Raw genomic sequence first — 27,500 nt, forward strand, 5'->3', positions numbered from 1 at the left:
GCAGACAGAGAGAGAGGGTGGGAGAGAGAGAGGGGAGATTAGATAGGGGAGGGGGAGATAGGTAGGGAGAGGGGAGATAGGGAGAGAGGGGAGATAGGGAGAGAGGGGAGATGGGGAGATAGGGAGGAGGAGATAGAGAGAAGTGGAAGAGAAGGGAGAGAGAGAGGGAAGAGAGGGAGATAGATAAGGAGAGGCAGAGAAAGAGAGAGAGGAGATAGAGAGAGGGAGAGAGAGAGGGAGGAGATAGAATAGAGAGATAGAGAGAGGGGGGAGAGAGAATAGAGAGATAGAGAGAGGGAATGGAGAGACAGATGAGAGATAGATAGGGAGAGGCAGAGAGAGAGAGAGGGGAGATAGAGAGAGGAGGGAGAAAGGGGGGAGAGAGCAGGAGATAGAGAGGAGATGGAAAGGGAGATATAGAGAGGAAGAGAGAGAGGGGAGGGAGAGAGAAAGATGGACAGAGAGAGGAGAGAGGGAGGGGGAGATAGAGGGAGAGAGGGGATGTAATGACTTGACCTACCGGACAGGTTTCAGGAAACAGATAAACTTTATTACAGAGAGCTTTTCAAAAGCTACAAGTTTGAAAAGTGACCCTCGACAGGAAAGTTCCACTCCCCGGATTAGAGCTCATTGGTGAGAGCCTCCAAGGACATCACCTGACTGCTGATAGACAGTTGGAGAGGCTATACCTTGTTAATAATTTCCTCCCCCTTTAGTTTTTTTTACACTTTCTATTTACAGGGAAACATTGAATATCCAACAACATATATATATGTACAATTCAGGTGATCAAAGATTAAGTCTCTGTGGTGGTTTCCTTATTCAGTTTGAGCAGCATGGCTCTACCACTTTAGGCTCTACCACTTTAGTCTCTACCACTTTAGGCTCTACCACTTTAGTCTCTACCACTTTAGGCTCTACCACTGGATCAACATGATCAGGAACTACAGCACCAGATACATCAGCAGAAAGTGGCAATTCAAGGTTAGGCAACTCTACAGAGGCATTGGGCATGTTTATTCTAGGTCAATCTTTTCACCTCAGGGATTAATGGTTTGATGTTAATCACAGGCTGGGTAGCTGGTTGTTGGAATGTCTCTCTACTCCTAAGATGGCCCATGTGTTTTCGAACAATTCGGTCCTCCACTTCCACCTGGGAGGGACAAGGGACCAGTTTCGGAGACAATTGTGCCAGGAACCCAACAAAGCCCACTTCCAAAATTCCACATGGGAACTGTGTCTCTTACAGTGAATCTTCGAGCTTTGCTACGAATGTCATGATTCAATTTTGGATTACTCTGATCCTTCTCTGCCTTCCCCTCTAAGATTGGAAACGTCAGAGTTGACCTTGTCCGTAGGTGGAGTTTCATCAGTAATTCAGATGGTGCTGAACCCATAGTCTAATGAGGCATCGTACGATCACTGAGAAGGAAACAGAAAAATCGAGTTTCTAGTATACCTTCTGATAACCTCTTCATTCCCGATTTGAAAGTTTGCCTGGCTCTCTCAGCTAAACCATTTGATGGGGCATGATAAGGGGCTGCTTTAATATGTCTGATTCCATGTAAACTCATGAATCTCTGAAACTCTGTGCTGGTGAAGACTGTACCGTTACCAGAAACGATGTAGGCCGTGTGCACCAAAACATTGACACAGCTTTTCGATAGTTGCGCTCGGTGTCAGTGATCTGACTTCATGCGCGTCCATCCACTTGGAGCGCGCATCTGTGATCAATAAGAACATGGTACGTGGGCCTACATGATCAATATGGAGTCTAACCCAGGGTCAACCAGGCCACTCCCACAGATGCAGTGGAGCTGAAACAGGCAACTCCTGTTGCTGCTGACAGTGCTTGACCAAGATTTCAATGTCACTGTCAAAGCCTGGCCACCAGACCTAGCTTCGCGCAAACATTTTCATTTTGGACATGCCTGGACGTGCTCTGTGAATCTCCGTCACGGGTGGTTCTCTACCTTGTGAAGAGAGGACGACTCTCAACCCTCACAACAAGATTCCATCTTGGCAACTTAACTCTGTGCTTCGAGCATGGAATGGTCTCATCTCTTCAGACCCTGGTGAATTTGACCACTCTTGCAATACAAGGTCTCTGACTTGCGTCAATATTGGTTGGTCCAGTTTCTAATTTGCTTTGCGCACACAGGCGAAGAATCCAGGAAATTCAACACGAGCACAACTTCTTGTGGCAATGGAGCATGTTCAACGCTATCTGGTAACGGGAGACGACCGAGTGCGTCCGCATCTGCGATTATGTAAGCCAGGGCGGTACATTATACTCATACACAGATAATATCAAAGCCCACTGTTGTATTCTTGCTGAGGCTATTGGAGGAATGGCCTTATCCTCACTGAGTAAACCCTTTGAAAGTGAAAGTCACCAAAGTCCCGGAGGACCATAGGCTGCTCTCTGATCAGAGAGAGAGACGACTGGTGGTGAGTTTAATCTGAGGGTCACCACGCCTCAGGTGAGGGGTGAGGTTGAGAAGGTGTGACCTTCATGGTGACCTCAGCCAGTACAGGAACTGAACCCATGCAGTTGTCATCACTACGCATCACAAAGCAGTCGTCCAGCCAACTGAGCTAACCCACCCCCAATAAACCCATTAAGGGCTTATGGTCCAACACTATAGTGAAAGGTCGTCCATGTTGATACTGGTGGAGTTTCTTCACTCCGAATGTCACCGATAAACCTTTTTCCAGCTGGGAATAACCCTTCTCGGCTGTGGAGAGGGTTCTTGAGATGTTGCCAATGGGTCTTTCTGATCCATTTTCCATTCTATGTGATAACACAGCTCCTACACCATAAGGAGCGGCATCACATGCTAATACCAACCCTCTCGATGGGTGGTAGTGCACCAATAAACACGGGGAATGTAATAGCTTCTTAACTGTCACAAAGGCTTCTTCCTGTTGTGAATTCCACGACCAACGGTGATTCTTTTTTAACAACGAGTGTAATGATGCTAACACAGTTGATAAGCTCGGCAAGAAGCGGCTATAGGAGTTGCTCATACCCAGGAAGGACTTGAGTTCGGTTACATTGGATGGTGAGGGTGCATCTATTATTGCCTGAACTTTCTCTTTTACTGGGTGTAAACCCGCGGCATCCACCCTGTGACCCAGGTAAGTAACTTCTGATGCTTGGAATGTACATTTCTCTTTCTTTAATCATACCCGGCTTCCAAGAATCTCCTTAGCGCCTCCTCCAGGTTGGCCAAGTGTTCGGTCTCAGTTGACCCTGTGATCAGAACATTGTTTAGGTGCACTACCACTCGGGGAAGCCCCTTGCAAAAGTCTCTCCATTGTCCTCTGGAAGATAGCACACGCGATGACACTCCAAAGGGTGGGCGATTGTCCTGATAAAGACCCTTGTGCATGTTTATATTCACGTATCCTCTCGACATGCTATCCAGCTCTAGTTGATGGTAAGCGTGACCCATGTCCAATTTTGTATAGGACTTGCCTCCAGCCAGCTTTGCATATAAGTTGTCTATCCTTGGAATTGGATATTTATCTAGTTTTGTTAATAACAGTTAATTTACAGTCCCCACAAACGCATAAAGTTCGGTCAGGCTTAACCACTGGGACTATGGGTGCTGCCCATTCCGGGAATTGAACAGGTTGGGTGATGCCCCAGATTTTCTAACCGGCTCAGTTCTGCATCCACCTTCCTCCTTTAACACGTGAGGCACAGGCCTGGCCTTAACGAAATGTGGTGTCGCCTGAGAATCCCCTTATATTTTTACTTTGCAAGCCTTTTAACTTCCCTTATTTGTCTCGAAATACCCAGCCGTATTTCCCCAGCCATTCAGGAACTAGTCTTCTTCTCAAGCGAAATATTCCAGACCAGTCAAGCCTTGATTTTCTGTAACCAGTCTCAGCCCAGAAGACCAGGTCCTTCTCCTGTCACCATTATCACTGGAAGCTGGGCTATCTAATGCCTATAAGACACTGGTACTGTGGCGACGCCCTTTACCTGAATAGATTCCCCAGCATATGTCTTCAATTTAGCGGTCGCCCGCTCCAGATTCAGTGGCCGGGGACCTTCATTTAGCTATTTAAATGTGTTCTCTCCCACCCGCTGCGGCTGAGGGTCCCATCTCCACCTCCATTATTAATGGCTTCCCATTAACTTGGATTGTGAGGGTGATAGTTTCGGTTTTTACAGCGGTTTACGTTATACAGGGAATGGATATCGGGGTCGGCAGCTTCAGGCTCTGCTGTGTCTTGTTGGTTTGCTGCTTTATGGCCTATTTCGGCTTTGCCCTGCATGGCCTTACTAGGTGACCTTTCTTAGGGCAGTAATGGCATTCAGCCTCCTCGAATCTGTAGGTGTCCGGTGTGTAACTCTTGTAGAGTTAAAACAATTAACTAAATTAACAATAACAAGGGAGAAATCAAGCACAGCCCCTAAGTCAGGTCAGCTGTAAAATCAAGGAAAAACTTTAAAGGAACCTTGCAAACATCAAACCAAGATGTGATTAAAGGGGTCAACAAAACACCCCAGTCCCCGTGGTGCCCACCGGGCACGGGTGTCCGGTGTGTAGTCACCACCCCCCCCACCACATCGATAACAGATTAACCTCGGAGTTATTGCTGAAGCCTTTCCGTCAGGCCTTTTTGTGTTTCTGACAGCGGGCATTGTCTCTCACAGCTGCTGTGTCTCCGGTTTCAGCATCCCGCCCAGTGACACATTCCTGTCTCACACGAAGAACCAGCGCCGCGTTGCCTCTGTTGCAAATCCCGCCAGTCTCTCGCAGCACCTTCCCACGCCTGGCGCTATTTCCATGGCGCGCGTCAAATCGACATGGGCTTCTGCGAGTAAACGGCTCTGAATGGCGTCGGGGCGAACGCCACAAACCAATCGGCCCCGCAACGTGTCATTGAGCGTGTCTCCGGAGGTCCCAGTGCTCAGTCACCTGCTTCCACTTCACTATATAGGTTGGACTCTTACTCTGGAGTTAAACTTAAACCTCTGCATTATTACCCATGGCTTTGGCTGGAAATGCGCTTTCACAAGGTCCACTAATTAATGAAAGGACTTGGAATTTCAGGCTGTGGGTGAGATTGTATGTCTCGTTACCACATACACTCAAAAGGATTGATTTCGGCTTCTCCTCCGTGGTAACGTTGTTCACTGTGAAATGAACACCCGAGGCCCTTATGTTTTCCAGAGACATGTCATGAGGATCGATTCTGCCGAAGGGTGGCGTGACTGGTGAGTCATCTTTTCTTTTCTCTTAAGGTTCGATGTCCTCCTGGTAACAAGGCAAGGGGCAGCGTCGGAGCTATTTTACCCTCGTTGCCAAGTGTAATGGCTTGGTGTACTGGACCGGTTTCAACAAGAAACAGATGAACTTCATTACATAGAGTGTTTCAGAAGCTACCTGCTTGAACAGAATCCTCAACAGGAAAGCTCCCCCCAAACCCCTGGATTACCTGCACTTAGGGCACATTGGTCAGAGTCTCCAAGAATATCACGTGACCTCCGATAGACAGTAGGAGAGGATATACCTTCAGTTAGTACGGGGTTGGGGGTGGGTGGAGAGAGAGAAGGGGGTAGGTAGAGAGAGGGCAGAAAGAGAGGGAGGGGAGAGAGAGAGAGAGAGGGTAGAGAGCAAGGGGGGAGAGAGGAAGAGGATAGAGAGACGGGGAGAAGAGAGATGGGGAGAGAGAGAGGGCGGAGAGGGACGGGGAGAGAGCGAGAAGGGAGAGAGGAGGGAGGGGGAAAGAGAGAGAGAGGGTAGAGAGAGAAGGGAGGTAGAGAGAGGGAAGAAAGAGAGAGGGCAGAAAGAGAGAGGGGGGAGAGAGAGAGAGAGAGAGGGTAGCGTGCAAGGGGGGAAAGAGGAAGAGGATAGAAAGATGGGGAGAAGAGAGATGGGGAGAGAGAGAGGGTGGAGAGGGACGGGGAGAGAGAGAGGAGGGAGGGGGAAAGAGTGAGAGAGGGTAGAGAGAGAAGGGAGGTAGAGAGAGGGCAGAAAGAGAGAGAGAGGGGGGAGAGAGAGAGAAAGAGGGTAGAGAGAAATGGGGAGAGAGAGAGATGGGGAGAGAGAGAGGGTAGAGAGTGGGGAGAGAGAGATGGGGTGAGATAGAGATAGTGAGAGAGAGGGGAGAGGAAGAAAAGGCAGAGAGATATGGAGAGAGAGAGGGGAGAGAGAGAGAGGGGGAAAGAGGGGGAAAGAGAGAAAGGAGAGATGAAGGAGAGAAGGGGAAGAGAGAGGGTGTGGAAAGAGGGTGGGAGAGAGATGGGGAGAGCACGGGGAGAGAAAGGAAGTCGAGAGAGATGGAGAGAGAAGGGGGAGGGGGTAGATAGAGAAGGGAGAGGGAGAGAGAGAGCGATGGGGAGAGAGGGGGAGAGGGAGATGGAGAGAGGCAATGAGAGGGGGAGCAGAATACAGAGAGAACATCTAGGATAGAGAGAATGAGGGGCAGAGGGAGAGCATCTACAGGGTTTTGCTTTTATTTTACTGCTATCTTTCATGATATGTATACACTCACCCCCAGCTCTTTCCCTGTTCCTTCACTGTCCTTAAAGTTGCACCATGAGTTCATATTGCTTCACTTCATTCTTCCTTCAAAATGTCCAGTAATCCAGAGTCCTGGTTTAATAATCCAGGGAAGGTGAGTCCAAGTCCCACCATGGACACCCTGGCAACTTGAATCTCATGAAAGATATAAGGGATTATAAATCTGGTCTCTGTCTATCATTAGATGTGATTCTGTGATTGGACAGCACTTGCTGACCAATCCTGAGTATGCTAATAACTACACTAACAACCAGTTTAAGATAATCAGTTGAATGTGGCTCACTTATGCTTGCTAGAAGCGACATGCATTCATGCACAGGGACCTGTTCTCTGCAAACAAAAGGAATACGATCAGGCCTTGCACCTTTTGTTAAAGGCCTGGGAGCTTGGGGGAGCCTACAGTTCCCTGTTGCTTTCTCCATCAGGACAAATGCAAGAATGCCAAATTTCAAACGATCACAACAATTTATACTACAGGAGAAAAGGGTGCTGATCAGTTGGCAAATCACCTCTGATTGGCCAAGGTGCTACCATGGAGAAAGCAACAGGGAAGGAAATCTGCCGTCCTTAACCCAGGTCTGGTCTCTATGTGACTCCAGTCCCACATTAGCCCGGCTGACTTGTAACTGCCCTCAGAAGAGCCTTCATAAACCCCTTGGTTGTATCATATGGGATGGACAATAAATTCTGGCCTCCCCAGAGATGATCCACTTTCAGAGATGTATAATTAAATTATATTTATTAATATTTAGGAGTCAGCTAAAAACTTGTACAGATAAAGAATGGGGAGAGATTAACGGTCAGGTGGGAGAGGATAGATTTATCAAGTGTTTACAGTACACTATGCTTCATCTCACCCCATAACCATATCCTTCCATTCCTTTCTCCCTCGTGCGTTTACCCAGCCTAAGAACGTAAGATGATAAGATTTAGGAGCAGGAGTAGACCATTCGGCCCATCGAGCCTGCTCCGCCATTCAATGCGATCGTGGCTGATCTTGGAGTTCAACTCCATTTTCCCGCCCGCTCCCCCATGTCCATTGATTCCCTGAGAGACCAAAAATCTGCCTGTCCCAGCCTTAAATGTGTTCACCGACGGAGCATCCACAACCCTCTGGGGTAGAGAATTCCAAAGATTCACAACCCTCTGAGTGAAGTAATTTCTCCTCATCTCAGCCCTAAATGATCGGCCTCCTTAACCTGAGACTGTGCCCCCGAGTTTTAGGTTCTCTGACCAGCGGAGACTATCTCTCAGTATCCACCCTGTCAAACCCCCTCAGAATCTTGTAGGTTACAATGAGATCATCTTTCATTTTTCTAAACTCCAGAGAATATGGACCCAATTTACTCAGCCCCTCATCATAGGATAAATCCCCTCATCCCAGGGATCAATCCAGTGAACCTTCGCTGTAACCCTTTAGTACACTTATTGAATTTCTGGATTTCTACAACCCCCACTTTCTCTGTAGCCTCCTCCAGCCCCTACAACCCTCCCTATCTCTGTAACCTCCTCCAGCCCCATGACCCTCCCTATCTCTGTAACCTCCCTCAGCCCCTACAACCCTCCCGATCTCTGTAACCTCCTCCAGCCCCTACAACCCTCCCTATCTCTGTAACCTCCTCCAGTCCTTACAACCCTCCCTATCTCTGTAACCTACTCCAACAATGATAACACTCCCTACCTCTGTAACCTCCCCCAGCCCCTACGACCCTCCCTATCTCTGTAACCTCCTCCAGCCCCTACAACCCTCCCTATCTCTGTAACCTCCTCCAGCCCCTACGACCCTCCCTATCTCTGCAACCTCCTCCAGCCCCTACGACCCTCCCTATCTCTGTAACCTCCTCCAGCCCCTACAACCCTCCGAAATCTCTGCACTCCGTCAATTCTAGCCTCTTGACCATCCCCCCATTCCCATCGCCCCACCACCGGCGGCCGTGCCTTAAGCTGCCTGGGGGGCCCTAATGTCTGGAATCCCTCCCTAAACCTCTCCACCTCTCTCTCTCTCCTCCTTTAAGACGCTCCTTAAAAAACCGACCTCTTTGACCGAGCTTTTGGTCACCTGTCCCTGACATCTCCTCATGTGGCTCGGGGTCAGATTTTGTTTGATAACTGCTTTTGTGAAGCACCCCGGGGATGTTTGACTACACTTAAGGCGCTATTTAAATGCAAGTTGCTATTTTCAAGTCCAATGATTGGAAAGCTGTGAACAAGGCAAACATTCACGGAAATTCTTAAACGATCCCAGGGGAATGATACATATTCTCCTGCCAAACACCGATCAAGGGGGTGGTGTTGTGACATTAAAGCCCACTGTGACACCCTTGCCCCCTAGCCTGGATGTGTCACAGCCGTAACGCAGTGTGTCAGAAACCTGAAGACTCTGGGACTGACACGTGTGGCGGACACCCGCACTGGGGTAGAGGTTCTCTGTGTCTGAGCAACTCCCTTCCAGTTCAGGCATGTCCTGCGGTTTCCACTTCTGCTTTACGCTGTAGTGAACTAATCGCTTTCCCTTCCGCTTTTTGGGCTGAGCAGTGGCATTCCTTAAAGGGGTAGGAGAAAGTCAGGGGACAGAATATCAGCTTGGGATATATAAACAGGACACGTATGCGTCAAGGGCACTTCACAATGTCTCGCGAAAGGAGGTCACTGTCGGGATTCAAATATCCTTTTTCATGGCACAATGAATTGGTCCACCCTGTGTGATCATTTTCCCTGACTGGTTAACCCAGCAAACATTTTGAACATTGCGTTTGTGTGTCTGTGTGTGTGAGAGTGTGAGCGAGTGTGTGACTGTGAGTGTGTGACTGTGTGAGTGTGTGAGAGTGTGAGTGACTGTGTGAGTGTGTGTGTGAGAGAGAGCCTGGATGAGTGTCACTGTGTGAGTGCGTGTGTTTGTGTGTGTGTGAATGTAAGTGTGCGTGAGTGTGTGTGCGAGAGTATTTCTGAGTGTGTGTGTGGCAGAGAGAGTATGTTTGAGTGAGAAAGTTTGTGTGTGAGAGAGTGTGTCGTTTGAGTGAGTCTGAGTGTGATTCTGAATGTGTATATGTGTGTGTGTGTGCGTGAAGGTGAACACCTCAGTGTATGTGTGAGAGTGTGTTTGAGAGAGAGAGAGAGAGTGTGTGTGAGTGAAAATGTGATTGTATCTGTGTATGAATGCCTGTATGAGAGTGTGTGTTTGAGAGTGTGTGTGAGCGAGCGTGTGTGTGTGTTTGTGGGTTTGTGTGAGTGCGTTTGTTTGTGTCAGTGTTTGTGTGAGTGTGTGTGTCAGTGTTTGTGTGTGAGTGCGTGTGTCAATGTTTGTGTGTGTGTGTCAGTGTTTGTGGGTGTGAGAGGGTGTGTGAGTGTGTGTGTTTGTGGGTTTGTATGAGTGCGTTTGTGGGTTTGTGTGTGTGTGTCAGTGTTTGTGTGAGTGTGTGTGTCAGTGTTTGTGTTTGTGTGTGTCAGTGTTTGTGGGTGTGCGAGGGTGTGTGTGTGTGTGTGTTTGTGGGTTTGTGTGTGTGTGTGTGTGTCAGTGTTTGTGTGAGTGTGTGTCAGTGTTTGTGTGTGTGTGTCAGCGTTTGTGGGTGTGTGAGTGTGTGTGTCAGTGTTTGTGGGTGTGCGAGTGTGTGTGTCAGTGTTTGTGGGTGTGCGAAGGTGTGTGAGTGTGTGTTTGTGGGTTTGTGTGTGTGCGTGTGTCAGTGTTTGTGTGAGTGTGTGTGTCAGCGTTTGTGGGTGTGCGAGTGTGTGTGAGTGAGTGTGTTGGCACGATGAGAGATGCCAGGGTTGGGCAGGATGGGAACTTGACTCTTCCCAGTATGGGGGCTCGCAGCTAACAGCTCCTGTCTTAGCACAATGCCTATTTATTCTTTCACAGGATGTGGGTGGGCATTGCTGGCTGGGCCAGTGTTTATTGCCCATCACTGGTTACCCCTTGAGAAGGTGGTGGTGAGCTGTCTTCTTGAACCGCTGCAGGCTTGTGGTGTAGGTGCACCCACAGCGCTGTTAGGGGGGGGAGTTCCAGGGTTTTGACCCAGCGACAGCTGGGAAAGAGAAGACCTGGAAGTCAGCCAAGGTGTCATGTTCCTGTTAATTGTGTGAGTGAGTTCACACAGCCTGTTCTGTTTCTGCCTGCAAAATATTCTTTCCAATTGTATCTTGTGTCAATCATACCTGAGTGGGAATCTCTCTATCCCTACGCTCGAGTCAGAGGCACATGGGTTCAGGCTCCAACCCCAGACGCTTGACCAATGATCCGATAATCCAGACTAACATTCCCCGGGGCAGGACTGAGGGAGTGCTGCACTGTCGGAGGGTCAGTACTGAGGGAGTGCTGCACTGTCAGAGGGTCAGTACTGAGGGAGTGCTGCACTGTCGGAGGGTCAGTACTGAGGGAGTGCTGCACTGTCGGAGGGTCAGTACTGAGGGAGTGCTGCACTGTCGGAGGGTCAGTACTGAGGAGGTGCTCATTGTCGAGGGTCAATACTGAGGGAGTGCTGCACTGTCGGAGGGTCAGTACTGAGGGGGTGCTCATTGTCGAGGGCCAGTACTGAGGGAGCGCTGCACTGTCAGAGGGTCGGTACTGAGGGAGTGCTGCACTGTCAGAGGGTCGGTACTGAGGGAGTGCTGCACTGTCAGAAGGTCAGTACAATGTAGTGGGAGCTTTACTCTGTATCTAACCCCGTGCTGTACCTGCCCTGGGAGTGTTTGATGGGGACGGTGTAGAGGGAGCTTTACTCTGTATCTAACCCCGTGCTGTACCTGTCCTGGGAGTGTTTGATGGGGACGGTGTAGAGGGAGCTTTACTCTGTATCTAACCCCGTGCTGTACCTGTCCTGGGTGTGTTTGATGGGGACGGTGTAGAGGGAGCTTTACTCTGTATCTAACCCCGTGCTGTACCTGCCCTGGGAGTGTTTGATGGGGACGGTGTAGAGGGAGTTTTACTCTGTATCTAACCCCGTGCTGTACCTGTCCTGGGAGTGTTTGATGGGGACAGTGTAGAGGGAGCTTTACTCTGTATCTAAAGCCCGTGCTGTACCTGTCCTGGGAGTGTTTGATGGGGACAGTGTAGAGGGAGCTTTACTCTGTATCTAACCCCGTGCTGTACTTGCCCTGGGAGTGTTTGATGGGGACAGTGTAGAGGGAGCTTTACTCTGTATCTAACCCCGTGCTGTACTTGTCCTGGGAGTGTTTGATGGGGACAGTGTGGAGGGAGCTTTACTCTCTATAAAATCTGTGATCTGAGAGGACTTTATTTCAAAAACGGAAACAATCACGTCCAATATAATCTGGTGTCACTCTCGGTGATTGAAGTAAACGAATCTGATCTGATCTGATCAAGATTCAGCCTGAATTTCAGGGAAGAAACATTATTCATCAGAATTGCAATAAGCTCTTGAATAATCTGAATTTCCACCTCTTCCGCCATTGTCTTTGCTGTCAGCTCATCCTCACTGGCTGAACGAGATTGGACACTGAGCTCGTGCAGGTCAGAGACTCATTCTAACTCCTCGGGCCAGAGGCAACCTGGTCATCCTGGATTCCACATCGGAGGTTGGCAGGAACAGCAATATCTGTCCAGACATAAGCAAAGATTAATCTGTGGGACCAGCAGAATCCTCTGCATCTCAGTGTGCTTTGGCCAAGTCAATACTGAGGGAGCGCTGCACTGTCGGGAGGGTCAGTACTGAGGGAGTGCTGCACTGTCAGAGGGTCAGTACTGAGGGAGTGCTGCACTGTCGGGAGGGTCAGTACTGAGGGAGTGCTGCACTGTCAGAGGGTCAGTACTGAGGGAGTGCTGCACTGTCGGGAGGGTCAGTACTGAGGGAGTGCTGCACTGTCGGAGGGTCAGTACTGAGGGAGTGCTGCACTGCCGGAGGGTCAGTACTGAGGGAGTGCTGCACTGCCGGAGGGCCAGTACTGAGGGAGTGCTGCACTGTCGGAGGGTCAGTACTGAGGGAGTGCTGCACTGTCGGAGGGTCAGTACTGAGGGAGTGCTGCACTGTCGGAGGGTCAGTACTGAGGGAGTGCCGCACTGTCGGAGGGTCAGTACTGAGGGAGTGCTGCACTGTCGGAGGTTCAGTACTGAGGGAGCGCTGCACTGTCGGAGGGTCAGTACTGGGGGAGTGCTGCACTGTCGGAGGGTCAGTATTGAGGGAGCGCTGCACTGTCAGAGGGTCAGTACTGAGGGAGCGCTGCACTGTCGGAGGGTCAGTACTGAGGGAGCGCTGCACTGTCAGAGGGTCAGTACTGAGGGAGTGCTGCACTGTCAGAGGGTCAGTACTGAGGGAGTGCTGCACTGTCGGAGGGTCAGTACTGAGGGAGTGCTGCACTGTCAGAGGGTCAGTACTGAGGGAGTGCTGCACTGTCAGAGGGTCAGTACTGAGGGAGCGCTGCACTGTCGGAGGGTCAGTACTGAGGGAGCGCTGCACTGTCGGAGGGTCAGTACTGAGGGAGCGCTGCACTGTCAGAGGGTCAGTACTGAGGGAGTGCTGCACTGTCGGAGGGTCAGTACTGAGGGAGCACTGCACTGTCGGAGGGTCAGTACTGAGGAAGTGATGAACTGTCTAAATTGACATATTACAGATGAGACATTAAACCGAGGCCCCGTCTGCCCTCTCGGGTGGGTGTAAAAGATCCCACGGCCGTTATTTGGAAGAAGAGCAGGTGGGGGGAGTTCTGCCCGGTGTCCTGGGGCCAATATTTATCCCTCACCCAACATTACTAAAAAAAGCACAGACGCTGTGGGTCATTGTCACCATGGTGTTTGTGGGATCTTGCTGTGCACAAAAATGGCTGCCAAATTTCCCACATTACGTCGGTGACCACACTCCAAAGAAAGTGCTTCATCTGGGATGTCCCGAGGTGGTGAAAGGCGCTAGAGAAATGCAAGTTCTCTCTTGCGGCCTTGACGTTTGTTGGTCTCGGGAGAGCAGGGGAGTCTGGTAGGGCCTCTCACCGATCTGAGCGGGCTTCGGTAGGTTCAGGTTGTTCATCAGTTCGATGAATTCCGCCAGTGGTTTGGTAAAACGTGGGTTGAGTCTCCTCTCCTCATCCACCGTCGTCACGGTCCGACCTGTCAGGCAAGCAACACAGTCAAAGTGACTACGGCTGAAGTGATAAGTGTCTTTCTTTCAGGACCAGCAGGAGGCCCATTCAGGCCCCTCGAGCCTGTTACACAGGAACAGGGGGAGGCCCATTCAGGCCCCTCGAGCCTGTTACACAGGAACAGGAGGAGGCCCATTCAGGCCCCTCGAGCCTGTTACACAGGAACAGGGGGAGGCCCATTCAGCCCCCTCGAGCCTGTTACACAGGAACAGGAGGAGGCCCATTCAGCCCCCTCGAGCCTGTTACACAGGAACAGGAGGAGGCCCATTCAGCCCCTCTCGAGCCTGTTACACAAGAACAGGAGGAGGCCCATTCAGCCCCCTCGAGCCTGTTACACAGGAACAGGAGGAGGCCCATTCAGCCCCCTCGAGCCTGTTACACAGGAACAGGAGGAGGCCCATTCAGCCCCCCTCGAGCCTGTTACACAGGAACAGGAGGGAGGCCCATTCAGCCCTCTCGAGCCTGTTACACAGGAACAGGAGGAACCCTTCGAGCCTGTCCCACCACTCTGTCAGATCATATCTGATCTGTATCTTAACTCCATCTATCTGCCTTAGTTCTGTAACCCTTAATCCCCTTACCCATCAAAAATCTATCAATTTGAGCTTTGAAGTTTTCAATTGACCCCTCATAGCCTCGACAGCTGTTTTTTGTTGGGGGAGAGAGTTCCAGATTTCCCCTCCTCCTTTGTGTGAAGAAGTGCTTCCTGACATCACCCCCTGAACGGCCTGGCTCCAATTTTAAGGTTCTGCCCCCTTTTTCTGGACTCTTCCCCCAACCCCCAGAGGAAACAGGTTCTCTCTATCGACCCTGTCGAATCCTTTAATCGTCTTAAGCCCCTCAGATTGGATCGCCCCTTAACCTTCTGCGCTCGAGGGGATAAAGCCCTAGTCTGCGTAACCGCCCTCGGAGTTTAACCCTTTTCAGCCCCGGGATCATTCTGGTGAATCTGCTCTGCACCCCACCCCACCGGGGACACTCTACCCTTCCCGAGGTGCGGGGCCCGGAGCTGTATCATTGAGCAAGAGAGAAGGGGAGGTCGTAGATAGGACCAGTAGCCCAGTGAGAGTCAGCACCTTCAGGAGGGGAATGTGTACGGACATGAATGATGGAGAATTCCGCCCCCCAAGACAGTCATCTCAGTTCCTGAAACTGTATCGAGAAGCCAATAGGCTTGGGATGAAAAATCCCGAGGCTCGATGCCAATTCCTCATGGATTGGAATTCCCCACTTCACACACACACACACACACACACACACACACTCCGAAATCCTTCCAACAGCCCCCGTTAACCCCCTCCTGCTCTCGTTTCCAGTGCTAATCTCTTTCCTCAACTCTCTTCTCCCCCGAAGTGGGGGTGACTGTCGCTGGGGGCGGGCCTTCAAGCTCGCAGCCCGCACCCCCATTCACCCCCGGCAGTATACCCACCTTCCCTCAGCCTCAACGGGAGGTGGCGGCCGAGTGGTGTTGTCGCTAGGCCAGAAACCCAGGGTAATGGCCTGGGCAGTAACTGGGGACCGTGGTTCAAATCCCACCCCGGCAGATGGGGAGATTTAATAAAAATCTGGAATATGAAAAAGAGTCCGACGGCGATTGTCATAAAAACCCATCTGGGTCACTGATGCCCCCTTTAGGGAGGGAAATCTGCCGTCCTTACCTGGTCTGGCCTACATGTGACTCCAGACCCACAGCAATGTGGTTGACACTTAAATTACCCCTGAACAAGGGCAATTAGGGATGGGCAATAAATACCGGCCTAGCCAGCGATGCCCACGTCTCATGAACAAATAAAGAAGGGTGGGGGTAGTGGGAGTCGTTGTCCAGACTGACCACCCAGCACTGGGAAACCATGAATTCCCATTATAAACGTGGACACAGGGATTTAAAACAGGAAAATGATGATGGAAAAGTGTGAGGCCAATGTGCCAACTGGAATTGGGATTATACCGAGGAACTGTGATCAGAAATAAGCGTCTTCATATATTATGATCCACAGCATTGGGAGGCCCACCTCAGGCGTGACAGCTTTTAGTGGGTGAGCTGGTATCGGGCACGTTTGGGGGCACCTCCTTTGAGGGTCCCCTGTCTCTATTGGAGGCATCCTGCCCCAAAGTTAACACCAACCCCCCCCCTCCCCCCCCGCCTTTAACCATTCACCATGACCTCTCAAAACCACACCCTACGACCCCCTCAACCCCCACCCCTCGCTGACCTGCCAGCCAGACCATGCCGATACCCTGGACATACCTGAAGCCCAGTCTCCATTAGCTCCTCTCCTGTGGGGACCGGGTGCAGTCCCAGCAGTGGCCACCGCTCAAACCCGGCACTGCTGGGACGATAGAGCTCTGGGCCAATCGGAAGGGTCGACAGTTCTCTAAGGCAAGGACTTCCTTCCGAGTGAGTGAGTAAAGCTTCATGGGACATGACATGGCTGCGGTACAGCCAATAACAGCCCGGACACGTCAATCAGCCAGGACCCCAAAATATCCTACCCCATGTTTGTAGGGAAACTGAAACCTCAGGTTTCTAGGGAAACTGAAACTGGTTGAAAACAGATAAAAGACACAGAGCCATCCAAGTGGAGGTACAATACTGGCAGGCTGGCAGAAAATGAAGGCTAGATCCAAGAGCTGGCAGTGGGCAACTGAAGGGGGTTGACAGGGCTGGTCCTGTTCCTTAAAGTGCGTGACTGACCAGATTTGGCCATACAGCGCACAAGGGTGTCAACTGAGGGCTTGGATAAAGGTGCATCCCAAACCATCAGCACCGCCAGGAGCAGATCTGAGGAGGTGAAAAGTGAAAGTCACCAAAGGACCATGGGCTGCCCTCTCTCATCAGAGAGAGAGATGACTGGTGGTGAGTCTGGCGAGGTTGAGAAGGCAGGGCCTTCATGGTGACCTCCGGCTGGTACAGGAATTGAACCCACGCCGTTGGGGGGGTCACTCTGCAACACAAACCGGCCGTCCAGCCGACTGAGCTGGCCGCTGTCATGCACGATAGCGTGACGATTGTGTTAGGGCCGATCGGGAGCTGCTATTGGAGGAGAGGCTAAGTCTCTGAAGGGAAGGAGCCGGAACTCGACCTGAGGGAGATCAGAACCTGAAAGGACTTTTTTGGCTGAAATTGGTGCTCGATGTGCTGAGCGGTGTGTCCGGGAAATCTGTAAGATCCATCTTTGTTATGTCCGATAGGTAACGTGTAAGTTATGAGTGGTTTGCCTGTACACGCATGCTTCACTAATGTTGATTTTGGGTTTCACTGTTAAAGGTTAAAATTATTCAAGTGGAATCTTGTCTGTTGGTTTTTTTTGGCAGGGTTGGTCGGTAAATTTGATTCCCTTGGCTTGTTGGTCTCCGTGGCGATCACAACAAACTTAATTCCTGACCCTGCATCCCCCACCCCTCGCCCCACGCCCACCCCCACCCCCAACCCCCCAGTTTTGCCCCTCAGGAAGAGAATAAAAATAATCTTAATTTTCACACCTTGCTTCTGCACTTCTAGATCTGGAGGTTGTTAGTCATTAAACTTTACACACAGAATATGGTATCGTTGCCCCGAGCAGCTGTTATATTCCCCTGCACCTTGTCGATGGCTGTCCCGGAAAAGGCCGGAAAGTTTCTTTCGCTCACCTGTATAATCGTGAGCCGGGTACAGCAGGCAATCTGCGGGCAGCGTCAGGATTTTGCCGTGGACGGAGTTGTACAGAGTTTTAGGACAACCTGGAAAGACATTGCAAGAGAGAATTGGGAACGAGTTGGGAAAAGGGACGAGGGAAACGGCTATTCGGCGCACAGCAAGATCCCACAGCGGCACATGTGATCGTGACGCAAGTGATGAGTGTTCTTTTTTTCAGTGAAGTTTTGTTGAGGGATAAAGGTTGGTCAGAGGGCGCCGGGGAAAACTGCACAGTCCCCCCCCCCAACCGCCCCCACCACACGGAGGATAGTGCTCTCCCCTCGGAATCAGAAAGCTGAGGGTTCGAGTTGACACTCCAGACACGTGAGCACAAAAGTCAGGGTGGACACACCCAGTGTCAGTACTGAGGGAGTGCCGCACTGTCGGAGGGTCAGTGCTGAGGGGGTGCCGCACTGTCGGAGGGTCAGTGCTGAGGGGGTGCCGCACTGTCGGAGGGTCAGTGCTGAGGGAGCGCTGCACTGTCGGAAGGTCAGTACTGAGGGAGTGCTGCACTGTCGGAGGGTCAGTCCTGAGGGAGTGCTGCACTGTCGGAGGGTCAGTACTGAGGGAGTGCTGCACTGTCGGAGGGTCAGTACTGAGGGAGTGCTGCACTGTCGGAGGGTCAGTGCTGAGGGGGTGCCGCACTGTCGGAGGGTCAGTGCTGAGGGGGTGCCGCACTGTCGGAGGGTCAGTGCTGAGGGAGTGCTGCACTGTCGGAGGGTCAGTCCTGAGGGAGTGCTGCACTGTCGGAGGGTCAGTACTGAGGGAGCGCTGCACTGTCGGAGGGTCAGTACTGAGGGAGTGCCGCACTGTCGGAGGGTCGGTACTGAGGGAGTGCTGCACTGTCGGAGGGTCGGTACTGAGGGAGTGCTGCACTGTCGGAGGGTCGGTACTGAGGGAGTGCTGCACTGTCGGAGGGTCAGTACTGAGGGAGAGCTGCACTGTCGGAAGGTCAGTACCGAGGGAGTGCTGCACTGTCGGAGGGTCAGTACCGAGGGAGTGCTGCACTGTCGGAGGGTCAGTACTGAGGGAGTGCTGCACTGTCGGAGGGTCAGTACTGAGGGAGTGCTGCACTGTCGGAAGGTCAGTACTGAGGGAGTGCTGCACTGTCGGAGGGTCAGTGCTGAGGGAGTGCTGCACTGTCGGAGGGTCAGTACTGAGGGAGCACTGCACTGTCAGAGGGTCAGTACTGAGGGAGTGCTGCACTGTCAGAGGGTCAGTACTGAGGGAGTGCTGCACTGTCAGAGGGTCAGTACTGAGGGAGTGCTGCACTGTCGGAGGGTCAGTACTGAGGGAGTGCTGCACTGTCAGAGGGTCAGTGCTGAGGGAGTGCTGCACTGTTGGAGGGTCAGTACTGAGGGAGCACTGCACTGTCAGAGGGTCAGTACTGAGGGAGCTCTGCACTGTCAGATGGTCAGTACTGAGGGAGCATTGCACTGTCGGAGGGTCAGAACTGAGGGAGTGCTGCACTGTCGGAGGGTCATTAGTGAGGGAGTGCTGCACTGTCGGAGGGTCAGTACTGAGGGAACGCTGCACTGTCAGAGGGTCAGTGCTGAGGGAGTGCTGCACTGTCGGAGGGTCAGTACTGAGGGAGTGCTGCACTGTCGGAGGGTCAGTACTGAGGGAGCACTGCACTGTCAGAGGGTCAGTACTGAGAGAGCGCTGCACTGTCAGATGGTCAGTACTGAGGGAGTGCTGCACTGTCAGAGGGTCAGTACTGAGGGAGTGCTGCACTGTCAGAGGGTCAGTACTGAGGGAGTGCTGCACCGTCGGAGGGTCACTACTGATGGAATGCTGCCCTGTCAGAGGGTCAGTACTGAGGGAGCGCTGCACTGTCGGAGGGTCAGTACCGAGGGAGTGCTGCACTGTCAGAGGGTCAGTACTGAGGGAGTGCTGCACCGTCGGAGGGTCAGTACTGAGGGAGTGCTGCACTGTCAGAGGGTCAGCACTGAGGGAGTGCTGCACTGTTGGAGGGTCAGCACTGAGGGAGTGCTGCACTGTTGGAGGGTCAGTACCGAGGGAGCATTGCACTGTCGGAGGGTCAGAACTGAGGGAGTGCTGCACTGTCGGAGGGTCATTAGTGAGGGAGTGCTGCACTGTCGGAGGGTCAGTACTGAGGGAACGCTGCACTGTCAGAGGGTCAGCGCTGAGGGAGTGCTGCACTGTCGGAGGGTCAGTACTGAGGGAGTGCTGCACTGTCGGAGGGTCAGTACTGAGGGAGTGCTGCACTGTCAGAGGGTCAGTACTGAGGGAGTACTGCACTGTCAGAGGGTCAGTACTGAGGGAGCGCTGCACTGTCAGAGGGTCAGCACTGAGGGAGCGCTGCACTGTCAGAGGGTCAGCGCTGAGGGAGTGCTGCACTGTCGGAGGTTCAGTACTGAGGGAGTGCTGCACTGTCGGAGGGTCAGTACTGAGGGAGTGCTGCACTGTTGGAGAGTCAGTACTGAGGGAGTGCTGCACTGTCGGAGGGTCAGTACTGAGGGAGTGCTGCACTGTCGGAGGGTCAGTACTGAGGGAGTGCTGCACTGTCAGAGGGTCAGTACTGAGGGAGTGGTACACTGATGGAGGGTCAGTACTGAGGGAGTGGTACACTGATGGAGGGTCAGTACTGAGGGAGTGCTGCACTGTCGGAGGGTCAGTACTGAGGGAGTGCTGCACTGTCGGAGGGTCAGTACTGAGGGAGTGCTGCACTGTCAGAGGGTCAGCACTGAGGGAGTGCTGCACTGTCGGAGGGTCAGTACTGAGGGAGTGCTGCACTGTCGGAGGGTCAGTACTGAGGGAGTGCTGCACTGTCGGAGGGTCAGTACTGAGGGAGTGCTGCACTGTCGGAGGGTCAGTACTGAGGGAGTGCTGCACTGTCAGAGGGTCAGCACTGAGGGAGTGCTGCACTGTCAGAGGGTCAGTACTGAGGGAGTGGTACACTGATGGAGGGTCAGTACTGAGGGAGTGGTACACTGATGGAGGGTCAGTACTGAGGGGGCGCTGTACTGTCGGAGGGTCAGTACTGAGGGAGTGCTGCACTGTTGGAGGGTCAGTACTGAGGGAGTGCTGCACTGTCGGAGGGTCAGTACTGAGGGAGCGCTGCACTGTCGGAGGGTCAGTACTGAGGGAGTGCTGCACTGTCGGGGGGTCAGTACTGAGGGAGTGCTGCACTGTCGGAGGGTCAGTACTGAGGGAGTGCTGCACTGTCAGAGGGTCAGCACTGAGGGAGTGCTGCACTGTCGGAGGGTCAGTACTGAGGGAGTGCTGCACTGTCGGAGGGTCAGTACTGAGGGAGTGCTGCACTGTCGGAGGGTCAGTACTGAGGGAGTGCTGCACTGTCGGAGGGTCAGTACTGAGGGAGTGCTGCACTGTCAGAGGGTCAGCACTGAGGGAGTGCTGCACTGTCAGAGGGTCAGCACTGAGGGAGCGCTATTAAACATGCCATACCTTAGATCAGATATTAAACTGAGGCTGCGTCTGCCCTCTCAGGTGAATGTAAAAGATCACACAGCCACTGTTTGGAAGAAGAGCCTGGGGAAGGATCTAATACATGTCTTTAAAATGGTGAAAGGGTTTTGATCGGGTAGACGTAGAGAAAATGTTTCCACTTGTGTGTGGGGGAGACCAGAACTAGGGGGCCATCGATATAAGATCATCACTAATAAACCCAATGGGGAATTCAGGAGAAACCTCTTTACCCAGAGAGTGGGGAGAATGTGGAGAGTGTTTACCTCAGAAGGTTGAAACCTGGGGTGAGATGGAGGGGTTTACCTTGTTGAAAGTCTGTACGCCCACAGCCTCTGATGAGGAGAGCGTCTCCTGTGAACGCCATGGATCTGTCATGCAGGATGTAGGTTAGGCACCCGTCAGTGTGTCCTGGGGTAGAAACAGCCTCCAGAGACTAGACAGGGGTAAGGAAAAGCAACAGAAAAACCAAGACATTCATATGGCTCACTGCAGGCTAAAGCATTCCCAATCCCATCCTTCAACAAGCACAGAATTCCAACTTTCCTGTTCCTCTACACCATGCACAATCCCAAGTCTCCATGTCCGATGGTTAGACCACACCTGGAGCACTGTGCACAGTTCTGGTCTCCATATCCCTCGGTTAGACCACACCTGGAGCACTGTGCACAGTTCTGGTCTCCATGTCCCTTGGTTAGACCACACTCGGAGCACTGTGCACAGTTCCAGTCTCCATATCCCTCGGTTAGACCACACTCGGAGCACTGTGCACAGTTCCGGTCTCCATAACCCTTGGTTAGACCACACTGGGGGCACTGTGCACAGTTCTGGTCTCCATATCCCTTGGTTAGACCACACTCGGAGCACTGTGAACAGTTCTGGTCTCCATATCCCTTGGTTAGACCACACTTGGAGCACTGTGCACAGTTCTGGTCTCCATATCCCTCGGTTAGACCACACTTGGAGCACTGTGCACAGTTCTGGTCTCCATATCCCTCGGTTAGACCACACTTGGAGCACTGTGCACAGTTCTGGTCTCCATATCCCTTGGTTAGACCACACTGGGGGCACTGTGCACAGTTCTGGTCTCCATATTCCTTGGTTAGACCACACTCGGAGCACTGTGCACAGTTCTGGTCTCCATATCCCTTGGTTAGACCACACCTGGAGCACTGTGCACAGTTCTGGTCTCCATATCCCTTGGTTAGACCACACTTGGAGCACTGTGCACAGTTCTGGTCTCCATATCCCTTGGTTAGACCACACCTGGAGCACTGTGCACAGTTCTGGTCTCCATATCCCTTGGTTAGACCACACTGGGGGCACTGTGCACAGTTCTGGTCTCCATAACCCTTGGTTAGACCACACTGGGGGCACTGTGCACAGTTCTGGTCTCCATATTCCTTGGTTAGACCACACTCGGAGCACTGTGCACAGTTCTGGTCTCCATATCCCTTGGTTAGACCACACCTGGAGCACTGTGCACAGTTCTGGTCTCCATATCCCTTGGTTAGACCACACTTGGAGCACTGTGCACAGTTCTGGTCTCCATATCCCTCGGTTAGACCACACTTGGAGCGCTGTGCACAGTTCTGGTCTCCATATCCCTCGGTTAGACCACACTTGGAGCACTGTGCACAGTTCTGGTCTCCATATCCCTTGATTAGACCACACTTGGAGCACTGGGCACAGTTCTGGTCTCCATATCCCTCGGTTAGACCACACTTGGAGCACTGGGCACAGTTCTGGTCTCCATATCCCTTGGTTAGACCACACTTGGAGCACTGGGCACAGTTCTGGTCTTAATTTTATAAAGGATATTGAGGCGCTGGAGAACAAAGGTTTATAAGGATGATATCGGATCTGAGCAGTTATAACTATTGGGAAAGAGTGAACAGGCTGGGGCTCTTTTCTGTAGAAAAGAGAAGGCTGAGGGCTGACCTGATCAAGGTCTTTAAAATGATGAAAGGGTTTCGATCGGGTAGATGTAGAGAAGATGTTTCCACTTGTGGAGGGGGGGAGAGACCAGAACTAGGGGCCATCGATATAAGATCGTCACTAATAAACCCAATGGGGAATTCGGGAGAAACTTCTTTACCCAGAGAGTGGGGAGAATGTGGAACTCACTCCCACAGGGAGTGGTCGAGGTGAATAGTGTCGATGTATTTAAGGGGGAAGCTGGACAAACACATGAGGGAGGAAGGAACAGAAGGATATGGGGATGGGGTGAGTTGAAGAGGAGGGGTTGGGAGGAGGCTCGTGTGGAGCAGAAACACCAGCACAGAGCAGAAGGGCCGAATGGCCCATTTCTGTGCTCAAATACTCTATAGCTTTGTGATATACTTACAAAGTTGCCAAAGTTGATGGTGTCACCTTCCTGAATATAAATATCAGCCAGGGCTCCGCTGTCCTTCGCTATAACACTCCGACATCCAGTTATCATCCTCTTCAGGAGGCCTGTGCCAGTCACATGATCTGCGTGGCAGTGTGTATTGGCTGTGTACGGTCCAATAAGATTAACAGCATGAATCTCTGCCCAATTTCCAGCATTGGATCAGACGAGTGGTTCAGGGAAAGAGCGAATGGCATAAAGGTCCTGCATTTCTATAGCCCCTTTCACCACCACCTCAGATGCCCCGAAGCACTTCAGGCAAGGTACGTTTGTTTGAAGTGTGGTCACTGTCCAGAAACGCAGCTGCCAATTCGCGCACAGCAAGCTCCCACAAACAGCAATGTGACAATGACCCAGATCATCTGGTTTTAGTGATGTTGGTTGAGGGATAACTATTGGCCCCAGGACACCGGAGAAAACTAGCGACAGATGGCCCTTTGGGGGGGGTGGGGAGAGGGGAGAGGGGGGTTTGGGGAAAAGGGATAAAATTATCGGGTGGCTATTTGTGGGATCTTGCTGTGCACAGAAATACAAGGCTCCCTCGCCCCCTTTTCCAGCTCATTCCCGGTTCCCACTGGGAATGCCCTTCCAGCTTGTCCTACAACTCTGCCCACACGGAGGACTCTTCACACTGCCCGGAGGGTGCCTGCTCTACACCAGCTCACGATGGGGACACGGGTCAGTGAAAGAAACTCTCCGGCCTTTTCGATGGTATGCATCGGTAAAGTGCAGGGAGGGGACTGGCGGAGCTGGTGGGGGGGTGGTGGTGGGGTGTAATAGTTGTTTGGGGCAATTGAGTAAGGGGCTGAGTCTTTTGTGGAGGGGCCGAATTTCTGACCCAGTCCACTTGGAGGAGCGTGCGGTGCAACCTGCTCTGGGATCCTTCTGTGCAGGGCAGGAGCGTCGGGGGGGGAATGAAGCCAGGGCGAGTTTAAACATCTCAAAGCCACGTTGACAAAGCCAGGAGAGAAGGGGAGTGTGGAAGGAAAGAGGGTTTGATGGTTTGGGTGGTCAGTGGGGATGGGGGTTGGGGTGGGTGGTGTGGGGATGGTTGGGGTGGGGGAGGTAGTAGAGGACTAGGGTATAGTCAGGGATCGGGAGTGTTGGGGGGTTAGATGGGGGTTGGGGGTAATCAGGAGGCGGGGTGGGTATTTGGGAGTCGGGGGCTAATCCTGGGTTGGGGGTGCTAGTCAGAAGGTAAGGGGGTGGTTGGGTGCTGGGGTTTAGTCTGGGTTCGGCGGGGGGCGAGTTGGGATGTTGGGGGGGGTGTAGTCAGGAATCGGGAGCTAGTTGTGGATGCTAGTCGGGATTTGGGGTAGTCAGGGGTCGGGATTTGGGGTAGTCAGGGGTCAGGGTGGGGGTAGTCGGGGGTGGGGGTGGTTGGGAGTCAGAGGGCTGGTCAGGGAATGGGGCATAGTTGGGTTTTGGGGCCAGTCTGGATGGGGCGAGTTGGGGGATGGGGTAGTCAGGGATCAAGGAGTAGTCGGAGGTCGGAGGCTAGAGAGGAAGTGAGGGTTAGTTGGGGTTGGGGGGGCTAGTCAGGGGGTCAGGGGGTCAGGGGGGTTAATCAGGGGGTCAGGGGGGTTAATCAGGGGGGTTAGTCAGGGGGTCAGGGGGGTTAATCAGGTGGTCAGGGGCGTTAGTCATGGGGGGGTTAGTCGGGTGGTCAGTGGGGGTCAGTCAGGGGGTCGGGGGGTTAGTAAGGGGGTCGGGGGGTCAGTCAGAGGGTCAGGGGGTCAGGGGGGTTAGTCAGGGGGGTTAGTCGAGTGGTCAGTGGGGCTAGTCAGGGAGTCAGGTGGTCAGGGGGTTAGTTGGGTTAGTCGGGGGGTCATGGGGGTTAGTCAGGGGGTCAGGGACGTTAGTCAGGGGGTCAGGGACGTTAGTCAGGGGGTCATGGGGGTTAGTCGGGGTCAGGGGGTTAGTCAGGGGGTCATGGGGGTGAGTCAGGGGGTCAGGGACGTTAGTCAGGGGGTCAGGGGGTCAGGGACATTAGTCAGGGGGTCAGGGGGGTTAGTCAGGGGGTCGGGGGTCAGTCAGGGGGGTCGGGAGGTCAGTCAGGGGGGTTAGTCGGGTGGTCATGGGGGTCAGTCAGGGGGTCGGGGGGTCAGTCAGGGGGTCGGGGGGTCAGTCAAGGGGTTGGGGGCTGTTAGTCAGGAGGTCGAGGGGGTTAGTCAGGTTGTCAGGGGGTCGGGGGGGTTAGTTGGGTGGTCAGGGGGGTCAGTTGGGTGATCAGGGGGGTCAATAAGGGGGTCGGGGGGGGTTGGTCAGGGGGTCAGTCAGGGGGTTAGTCGGGTGGTCAGGGGGTTTAGTCAGGTGGTCGGGGGCATTAGTCTGGGGTCCAGTGGGCAGTTGGGGGTCAGTACCGTAGGTACCGAGGAGTGAGATGTGGTTTTAATTCTTCCAGCTTTTCCTGGGTGACTTTTCTCCCAGGAGAGTCGGAACCAGCCGAAGTCTCCGAATGAAATTGGAGTTTCGGAGGGTTCCCGTTGCAGGGTGACTGCCCAACGGGCGGTGAAACGTCCCGGACAAGTCCCTCGCGTGGGGGGGTGTCCGAGGGGATCGGCAGCCCGTCTCCCAGGCTCCCTCGGGGGTGGGGTGGGTGTGTGGCCAGTCCGTCTCCCAGTCTCCCTCGGGGGTGGGGGGGTGTGTATGTCCGGCTGGAGAATGGAGGATCTGGATCAAGCGATGCCTCCAAAGGCTGCAGGAAGCGAGGTGCCAAAACGAAGATTGAAAGATGAGATTTTTGCATTCGAGGCAGACGGGAATGAATAACTTAAAAAAAAACCTCTTGTTTCTGATCACAGTTCCTCTCTGTAAATCCCGGTTTCCGCTTGTCCCAGTTTCCCTACATTCTGCCTTCACTTTTCTTCCTGTTTTAAACTCCTCTGTCCAAATTAACGATGGAAGATCACTCGTGGTTCCTCAGGGCCAGGGAGACAGTCTCGATGGTCTTCCCCCCCACCCCACCCCACCCCACCCACCCTGAGGTCCATGGCTGTGCACTGGGGAACGTAGGTATACTGACAGTGGGGTGCGGGCATGGAGCGTGAATCCCCAAACCCCCCCCAACTGGAGTCCCTGCCCCTTCGAGGGAAGAAAGAGATTAACACTGGAAATGAGAGCAGGAGGGGGTTAATGGGGGCTGTCGGAAGGATTTCGGAGCGTGTGTGGAGTGGGGAATTCCAATCCATAAGGAATTGGCATCGAGCCTCGGGATTTTTCATCCCAAGCCTATTGGCTTCTCAGTACAGTTTCAGGAACTGAGATGACTGTCTTGGGGGGGATTCTCCATCATTCATGTCCGTACACATTCCCCTCCTGAAGCTGCTGACTCTCACTGGGCTACTGGTCCTATCTATGACCTCCCCTTCTCTCTTGCTCAATGATACAGTTCTGGGCCCCGCACCTTGGGAAGGGTAGAGTCCTATCTATCTTGCTCTTAAATACACTCAATGACCTGGCCTCCACAGCCTTCTGTGGCAATGAATTCCATAGATTCACCACTCTCTGGCTAAAGAAGTTTCTCCTCATCTCTGTTCTAAAAGGTCTTCCCTTTACTCTTGAGGCTGTGCCCTCGGGTCCTAGTCTCTCCTACTAATGGAAACATCTTCCCCACGTCCACTCTATCCAGGCTTTTCAGTATTCTGTAAGTTTCAATCAGATCCCCCCTCATCCTTCTAAACTCCATCGAGTATAGACCCAGAGTCCTCAAACGTTCCTCATATGTTAAGCCTTTCATTCCCGGGTTCGTTCTCGTGAACCTCCTCTGGACCCTCTCCAGGGCCAGCACATCCTTCCTGAGATACGGGGCCCAAAATGATTAAAGGATTCGACAGGGTCGATAGAGAGAAACTGTTTCCTCTGGGGGAGTGGGGAAGAGTCCAGAACGAGGGGGAAGAACCTTAAAATTGGAGCCAGGCCATTCAGGGGGTGATGTCAGGAAGCACTTCTTCACACAAAGGGGGAGGGGAAATCTGGAACTCTCTCCCCCACAAGAAAAAGCTGTCAAGGCTGGGAGGGGGTCAATTGAAAATTTCAAAACTCAGATTGATAGGTTTTTGTTGGGTAAGGGGGTGAAGGGTTAGGGAACCAAGGTGGGTAGAGGGAGTTAAGATACCGATCGGCCAAGATCTGATAGGATGGTGGGTCAGGCTCGAGGGGCTGAATGGCCTCCTCAGGTTCCTAATGGGCTGTAATGTGGGATCCTTTCTGAAATGTGCTGTTTAGTGGACCATGCAGTGACTGTACAGATTCATCAATTACAGTAATTACTAGTGTTTGCTGATGCCGGCCTGCTGACCAATGGAGGGTCAGGATTTGCAGGGATGATTTTTTATTTCATAATTTGCCATGG

The 27,500-nt window shown here is 52.6% G+C and overlaps 1 protein-coding gene across 1 annotated transcript in view; it reads right to left on the reverse strand.

Moving 5' to 3' along the window:
* Positions 1-11,758: 11,758 nt before the first annotated feature.
* LOC144675786 (persulfide dioxygenase ETHE1, mitochondrial-like) overlaps positions 11,759-27,500 on the reverse strand; it is a 29,747-nt gene continuing 14,005 nt past the window's right edge. The window contains exons 4-8 of the mRNA XM_078536374.1: positions 23,102-23,250; positions 21,061-21,190; positions 17,262-17,351; positions 13,483-13,599; positions 11,759-12,097 (exon numbers count right to left, since the gene is read on the reverse strand). Of these exons, the coding sequence (XP_078392500.1) occupies positions 12,027-12,097; positions 13,483-13,599; positions 17,262-17,351; positions 21,061-21,190; positions 23,102-23,250 (557 nt within the window). The 3' untranslated portion in view covers positions 11,759-12,026. The remainder of the gene's footprint in view (positions 12,098-13,482; positions 13,600-17,261; positions 17,352-21,060; positions 21,191-23,101; positions 23,251-27,500) is intronic.

Source organism: Cetorhinus maximus, unplaced genomic scaffold, assembly GCF_964194155.1.
Source record: "Cetorhinus maximus unplaced genomic scaffold, sCetMax3.hap1.1 HAP1_SCAFFOLD_1155, whole genome shotgun sequence".
Lineage (NCBI taxonomy): Eukaryota > Metazoa > Chordata > Chondrichthyes > Lamniformes > Cetorhinidae > Cetorhinus > Cetorhinus maximus.